Source organism: Perkinsus marinus (genome assembly GCF_000006405.1).
Source record: "Perkinsus marinus ATCC 50983 genomic scaffold scf_1104296957160, whole genome shotgun sequence".
Taxonomy (NCBI): domain Eukaryota; phylum Perkinsozoa; order Perkinsida; family Perkinsidae; genus Perkinsus; species Perkinsus marinus.
Genome location: NW_003207234.1, coordinates 64,237 through 72,278, shown reverse-complemented (window position 1 = coordinate 72,278; position 8,042 = coordinate 64,237). Strand labels below are relative to the sequence as shown.

The window sequence follows — 8,042 nt, the reverse complement described above, 5'->3', positions numbered from 1 at the left end:
CTCACCGATGCGGGCGTCTCTTTCCGAAATCGTCTGGGAATGCTCCTCCACGAGCTCCTTTTCGCATCTCAACTCCTCACGTGTATCGTCCAACTCTCTCCTCAAGTTACTCATCTACAGCAGCAAGAATCCGTTCGCATTAGAAAATAAGAGTTCGAGATTAACCTCCTGTTGTTGGGCCAAAATTTGTTGTGTTTTCTCTTTCAGCTGCGCCTTAAATTTCTTCTCCTTCTCAGCAACCTAACGCCACGTGATGAGTTCAATTCATATCTTTCTCAGCCACCTCATTTTCATATGCCTTCAGTTTCTCATCGAATTCGCTTTTCACTCGCTTAGTGATGTCCTTCTCAGCCGCCTCCAACTTGTGTGACAACTGTCCAGTCAGCTCAACCATTTCCTGCTCCTGAAAAATCAACGCCTACTATAGACATGTAAAATATTCGCTCACCATAGTCTTCAATTTCCCCTCAAGTTTACTTTTCTCTCTTTTGAGCATTTCTATCTCTTTCAAGTGACCATCGATAGTAACTTCGTATTCATCTCTGAGTTGGAGAATTCTAAAAGTGAACGAAAAATTTCATCGACGGAAAATATAATTTCGGAATTTTCCTCAGAGTTTAATCTGAGACGTCTATTTTAGATCTTGGGTGAGGAAATTTGCTTAAAACTCAATGGAGTTTCACCCGTTCAACGTGAAGTGGTGTAATACTCCATGTAAATTCAAGACGTGTGTCTTCGCGACCGACAACGCAACAATTTTCCAACAGTTTGTCATCGCGGGTGAAAATCCAGTGTTGCTGAAAAGCTCCTATCTAACAAGAATTGCGTTTTTAGATGTCGCGTAGAGTAGCAAACTCCTACTATATTGAGACGACAACACTTACAGTAGATCAGCCTTCGATGCTCTTTTCTTTCCACCACTGCTCGCATTCTCACAACAATGCACAGCACCATACAAATCAGCAAGGTCATCGTCGGTCTCGATGGGTGCCCTCAGAAGACCAGTGTAACCTGAGTATGAAAATGCCCAGACGATCTCAGCTAAGCTTCTCACTCGACATTATCGTTTCGATCACTTTCACTTTAGCATCCACTCCCAAGGCCTCCGCGACATCACTTTTCAGCGCCTACAAAAAATACGTATGTCGCGCCGAAATCGATACCACTCGACGGCTACCTCCAAAGTAATAGGCTCATTTTCGCTCATAAGTACAGCATCGGACAGGTCTACTACTAATACGACGAACTTGGACCTGATCGCAAACACTCCGCGTAAGCACTGCTCCCAGTACTTGTTCGCTTTCCTCATCTGAGTCTAGTAGTTGCCTCACTAATTACACAAGTTTGACAAACCAATGATAATTTCCTCAAAAAAAATTCACAGATGTTGCTTCCACATGTAGTTGACGATGTACATATTTTTCCACTTCGGGTCCTATACGCAATCGATTATATACCATGCTTACATCTTATTATATATCTCTCGGGGCGGGTACGGTACGGCTAGAACGCGACTATTTAAAAGCGGAGACAACTCTGGCCTTGGCGGCACTTCCTCAATGAGGATGGAGTTGGGTTCTAGTGGAGCTTCAGAAGATTCACCATAGGACATGTTAGAGGTGAAAAAAACGACTATTACAATATGGGGCATGAGTGTATCACCTAGAACCTCCTCATGTAAAAATTCTGAGGAATTCTGCGGAAATTTTTGTTGATTTCTGTCCCACTTTTTCCCCAATTCGTACATAAACTCCTACAAAAATCGAGAAAACTCCCAGGCTCAGCTGATCAGGAAAGCAAACCATATTTCCCTCCAACATTCGTCATCTCTACTATGCGACTATCACCCCCCGCGTTTGTAACAAACCAAATTCAAGGTGTAATCATTCAGCGCTTGCAGTCGAGTGACAAGGCAACAACCAATGCAAATATTATCAATGATACATACACAGTAGACTTCTTCATTAAGGCGCCGTTCATACCACGCCTTTCCCACATCTTCTCAACTATGTTACACATGGTTCATCACCTTCCCAGCCTCACGCACCGTCGCCGTTTCCCTTCTGAAAAAGCCTCCCCATCCGGCGCTGCCCGTTTACGATCAATTTCATGGTCACTGTTTCCTCCCATAAAGGGTGGGCTGAGCTCCCGAACTTCACCGATGCCATCATCATCACCATGCATTTCGAATCCTGGGTAATTCACATGTACCCAATTGCCGTTCACTTTGATCAGCATCGCCTCCTCATTAACAGACTGTATTTGCAATCCTTTTTTTCCATCAACTGTGACCGTCACCCCTCCCAAATTCGAATCAACTCGCTCTAAACTTCGCCTCTGCTGCTGTTGTGGCTGCCCTTCCCTAACAACACTGGCGAGCCTCTTCAGCCTGAAGCGAAGCTCCTCTATGCTCGGACGCTGGTCCGGATGATTCTGCAGATTCAATTCCATCAGCTTTGCCCCAGTGCACAGCGTCACTCGCCCTCGAATGTGGCGCTCTGGCAGAGTCATATCCCTTCTATGGACGAAGCCATGTTTTTCGTACCAACTTATTGCATTCTCACTAGCATACGTCACCACATAGTGCACCCCCGAGGAGGCCAAAAGAGCCAACCACCGCTCGAGCAGCAGCGACCCTAGGCCTTGACGTTGTCTTGAAAAGTCCACACTGAAAAAATGCAGTTCACTAAAGCCGAGCTGGAGGTCCAGATGATGACAAAGTGCCGCTAGCGCTTGATCGGGCTCATCTAGAGTGACCAGGGCATGCATTCTACTTCGCACTGACCGACACATACGAGGGATATACCCTCTATCGAACTCGGGCAAAGTTCTCCCAAAAACCGCCAAACACGATTCCACCAATGCTAGTGTCATCGCGCCCTCAGCCCTCGCCTCCTGTTCTGCGAAATCGGATGATGGCGACTCTTCTGGAGGAGGTTTTGTAATACTACCAAAGACGCTGAGCCTTGACCAGTCCAACACACCGTGTTTCCGCAGCCGTTTATGATGAAATAGCACATCGATCGTCTCGTCGTACAGTCCCTTATTATCTCCCATATACCGCACCGTGAGCAACGTACCCCGCACTTCGTAAATGGACGCTTCGAAAGCCCCTCGCAGGTCGCCACCAAAACCATCATCGTGGATAATTTTCACCAAATCTCCCACACGATATACCGTACTCAACTTACCATCATTTTCTACTACAATAGAACTATGCAGGCTTCCTGCTACCACCAGAGCTGTGCTACTCACAGACGAGACCTCTTCCTCTTCAGTGGCAATAGCCTCCTCTCCCCCACTTTTCCCAGGCGAAGGCGTCTCTCGTTGGACCCCTACCTGACCACCCCCGCTGGTGTGGATGGACGTAGACGGCTCGTCTGTGCCGTTCATCATCGTACCCTTCGAAGAGGTCGAAATAGCATCAGCTCTTTCCCACTCAATCTTTGCATTACAAACACTAGCTTCTATCGAGAGCCTGCCCGGCCCAGGAGGAGATTTTATTCCTAGTGCGCTCATACCAAAATTTCCGCAATTCAACTCTTCCGACTGCACCCCGCCACTCGGACGAACATCTATCGATGCCAATGACATATCTCAACCTCCTCCCTGAAAAAAGTAAGGGGAAGCGAAATCGAGTTTCTCGTCCAAACACGACAAATTTCTCTCACAGAAACCACATGTCGTCTCCACTTTTTACCGCTGAGCCGACTCACCCACGAACTCGTGAGCTCTGGGGTCAGTTACTTGCAGTTGTCCTTTTAAGTGCTGAACAAAACCCGAGTAAAAGCGAAAACACATGCGCAACTGTTGCATTGAGTTTTATTCACTTTTCTTGATATTTTTATGCAACCGTCTTAGATGGTTCATCACCCTCGAGTAGCTTTTATTCGCTTTTTTCTAATTAATACCTACCGTAGTGCTTCAACTGATCTCCCTTTAAAGGGTATGGATGTGGCTCTATTATAAGAGGGTCGCGTATGCAAGGATTATTCCATTCATCGTACCTCGACGAACTCCCATGTTCCGACTCAAAGTCAACATCTATCTCAACTCGCAATATACGCACCACGTATATTTAAATATAAGTTCACAAAAATCATTGGAGTTTCACGACCCGTTTTACGTGAAGTGGCGTCGTAAAACTCAGTGAAAAACTCGATATTCGGGGTGATATGCAGTAGTCGTGAAATAAGTTTTTCACATCACTAGGGTGAAACTCCATTATTTCCTCACAAAATTTCCTCAAAATTTTTTTCATTTTCTTACCAACACATGCGTACATTTCCCCCCACACTACTTCAAACAAATCCTTCTTTGACTAACCCTAATTCCTTGCGGCGGGTTCACCAGCGGCCGCGGGAATATATGCTGAAGACCCATACCATGTTAACACTAGGGACACCGACTTTACCCAATACGCCTTCTGCCTCAACTGTATCAGCAACTTGTTGTCTTCTACACTAGTTATAAACTCCGTCCGATAGCGCCATAGATCTATAATCACTCATAATGCACATATTCCGATACCATAATTTCCACACCTTCCCGCAGCAGCTCCTCCCGAGGTTCTGGCAGTACATTCGCGTAACTACAGGGGCCATAGACACGACCAGAAGGCGCGGAAAGTATTATCACAATCGTTCCTTTTCCGGATCATAGGTATACTTCACTCGCCCGCTGACTGCAGCTTTCAAAGAAGTTGTTTTCGTCACCACAACATTCTCACCTGCCACTTCGAATAGTAAATAGTAAATCATAGTAATGTAGTAATAATAAACACTCTCAACCGTTTCACAGAACTCAAACGTATCACCTCGGAGTAGTAATACATAATCGCTTTCCTCCTCAGCTGACCTCAGGAGTACACAATTTTACATATGAATTCGGGTAAAGGTGTATACCAAAAAGCAATGCTAATTTGCATGAAATTTCCTCCCAGAAATTTTACATTCATTACATTATAATCAATTTAATACTGTTATTTTTTAAATTTGTGTAGTTTCACCCGTTTTACGTCAAGTGGCGTAATACTTCGTGAAAAACGCGATATTCGCGGATTCCTGTAGTAGTCGTGGGGAAGTGTGATACCATGACGTAAAACCGAGTCAGCCACCTTGACGTAAAGCGAATTTAATTTAATTACAATTTAATGTGAAGTGATCTTCCAAGAAAGATCATTAATATTTTTCACTAGTGTTTTTCATATCACTAGAGTGAAACTCCACAATGTAGTTGACCATGTGCATACTTTTCTACACTTTACCCTCACCCCAGCCTTCCTACCCGGATAGAACTTGAAATTCCTCTTTCGTGTTGAGCCCGGATTTTTCGAAATATAATGTCTCTGCTTTACAATGATTCTGCTAGCCTCCACATACTCCGAACTCAGCGCTTTCATCCCTATATGAGGTTTGTCCGAGAACCGCCGTGTGAACGGACTTGTGTCAGCTGAAAAACAACAAGGAAAGTATATTAATGGAGTTTCACCCTAGTGACGTGAAAAACATATTTCACGACTACTGCATATCACCGCGAAAATCGCGTTTGTTTAACCAAGTTTTACGCTACTTCACGTGAAACGCATGTAGTTGAATAATGGACATATTTTCCCGTACCACTTACCGGGTTTATCATAAGCCTGTTGCTTCGTGACTTTAAATCGTACTTGCATTCGTATCGGGTTCATAAACCACGGCGGCGCCGCTCCCACGAGAGAAGGAAGAGCAGAAACGCCCATTCTTGCACCAACCCGAGCGAGACATGTCATTATGATCGATACAACTAAGCGGACCTAATCTGAATCTTACGCTGACACCCTCAAGATACTCTTCTAACAGCGCAAGTCCACGTTTTCTTTCTTTGCGTACAACTTCAGGCAGGATTGCTCAGAATTTTTCCCACAATTTTCACAATTGTCACTAACCAATGTAGTTGACATTGTGCATATTTTTCCACATTAAATCTAAGTACTTGTATAATATCGTCAGTAATCACTATTATATTATCAACTTCAATTCTGCGTGGTTTCGAAGGAGTCTTCACCCATTATAACCTTCCTCCTTCCTCTCGAGTGCCCATATAACTCGGGTACGTTCCATTTCCAAGTGGCGCAGAGAAAAATCGATCAGAACGGCGCGCGCTAAATGCAAAAAGTCAAAACCAGCGTTGTGTACCAGTCGACGCGGTTGGTGATAGCGTTTGGCTCGTGTAATCTACTTTGTTAAACGTGTATAACTTAATTCCCACTCAGATCAAAGAACGCGTTGTGAAACTGGACGTGTTTCGGCAAGGAGATCGAAGCGAAGTGAAAGCTGCTCTACTAAATTCGCCGCTTCGGGGAGTCATAGATGTACCAGTCTACGATTTGATAACGAGTGTGGAAATCCCATCGACATGAGAAGAATTGTCAAAACTTCCTAATCATGTGTTCGAACTGTTCGAACACATGATTAGGAAGTGTTCGAATCGAACACTACTGGAAGACGATTTATAAGAACCGCCTTGTCCTCAGTCTAGTTCGGGTTCTCAACCGGATAAACCGAAGTCACTGAATTCCCTTCCAGCATCATCGCGAACTTGTGTACCAATATAGGCGCACTATAGTTCGGTTACGTTGTGCTGATCTTGACATGTATCATAGAACTCAAATTCCCGCAGTTGGGTGAAGGTTTCGATAGTATTAATTTGTGATGACCGATTAGCAGCCGTTTCATTATCATCATGGGCGATCTGAGCACAGCAAGAACCGTGAGAACACAATACTCATAACATCTCCATTGCCGATGACAGCATCACCCCAGGACCCATCAAGCACTTGAAATTGGTTCAATAAATCAACAAATTTTCACGGAAACATAATTCCTCAAGATTACGTTCCGTTCTTCGGCTCAGTTAGAGTCATCGTCGTGCATATTAAATCTAAACTGCTCGAAGAGCGAGCTTGCCCAAGGATGGCCAAGGGCTGTTGTATATCATATACAACAGTCCTTGCTCAAGGTCATCGCTCTTGCCATCATATACAGTATATGATGGCAAGAGCGATGACCTTGTAGGTTGAACATACTCGTCAAGGAAATAAACACTGGCGAACACGTATCTCGATAGATTATAGTACAACAGACTTAGGGTAGACGGAATCTCACGAGTGATATGTAAAACAGATACCAACATGAAAACCACCGCGAAGGTAATAATCAATCAACCCTAACACTCCTATAGGCTCTATCGTAATGCAAATGAAGACTCTGAGTCATGATTACACTGGAATAACACAACAAGATGGCATCTCTCTGTTGCCCTCCGGTCTCCCGTACGAGTAGAAACAGCAGGAAAATGCTACTGCAAAATGCGATGACACGAACCAGCTGCTCCCACTCTTGGTGACTGACTATCAATCTCTCTTCCGAAGAAAATCGACTTAGGCAGCAACGGCGTACTTCCTCATGGGGAAGTTGGCCTTGCGGGTCTGCTCCTTGGCAGTCTTCTTGTTGTACTGGGCGGGGGTAAGAGCACGACGCTTAGCACGGGTCAACTTGGAGCGGAGATCCAAAGGCACGTACTTCTTGCCGGCGAAGGAAGCGCGGGCCTGAACATAGCATTATGGAGTCTACCGAACTCCAGAGTAGAAGACTTACGGCATCCTTCCTAGTCTGGTTGTAGACAGTCAAGGTACGGGCGATGTTCTTACGAACAGTCTGAGAACAATAAATAAGTAACGAGTACCCCAAACCATGAATGATAATTCTGTGGTATCTTACCCTGATCTCAGCGACCTTGCCAGCAGTGCTAGAGAGAGCCTTAGAGACCCTCAAAGAGACAAGCTTCTGCTTGAGCTCATCGAGGTCAGTCAAGAGCTCCTTCTCGGACTTGCTTCGGATTTGATAAGCCTTAACCTTCATTGCTTGGGAGAGGTGGGTAGAAGCAGGACGTAAAAGTCAATGTCGACTGCGCCCGAAGCTACAATATCGATCAGTCGGCGAGCGCGCTTTTTCTCGAGCAGACACAGTTGCTCGAGGGTCAGACAGACAGACTCCTGTATC

The 8,042-nt window shown here is 45.1% G+C and overlaps 2 protein-coding genes across 2 annotated transcripts; both read right to left on the bottom strand.

Annotated features, from left to right (window-relative positions):
* Nucleotides 1–114: 114 nt before the first annotated feature.
* Pmar_PMAR013839 (hypothetical protein) lies at nt 115–5,770 on the bottom strand (the record flags this gene model as incomplete). The annotated part of the gene is made up of 13 exons (XM_002774926.1): nt 115–240; nt 284–403; nt 449–557; nt 885–1,011; nt 1,055–1,127; nt 1,178–1,253; nt 2,030–2,668; nt 3,701–3,768; nt 4,415–4,497; nt 4,545–4,591; nt 4,639–4,729; nt 5,287–5,451; nt 5,626–5,770. The coding sequence occupies 13 exons, from the start codon at nt 5,768–5,770 to the stop codon at nt 115–117; spliced, it is 1,869 nt and encodes a 622-aa protein (XP_002774972.1).
* A 1,519-nt stretch (nt 5,771–7,289) lies between these two features.
* Nucleotides 7,290–7,926, bottom strand: Pmar_PMAR013838 (ribosomal protein L35, putative). The gene is made up of 3 exons (XM_002774925.1): nt 7,761–7,926; nt 7,638–7,697; nt 7,290–7,588 (listed from the first exon to the last, which is right to left on the bottom strand). Exons 1-3 carry the CDS (start codon nt 7,899–7,901, stop codon nt 7,421–7,423), a joined length of 369 nt encoding a protein of 122 aa, XP_002774971.1. The 5' UTR covers nt 7,902–7,926; the 3' UTR covers nt 7,290–7,420.
* Between the last annotated feature and the right edge of the window lie 116 nt (nt 7,927–8,042).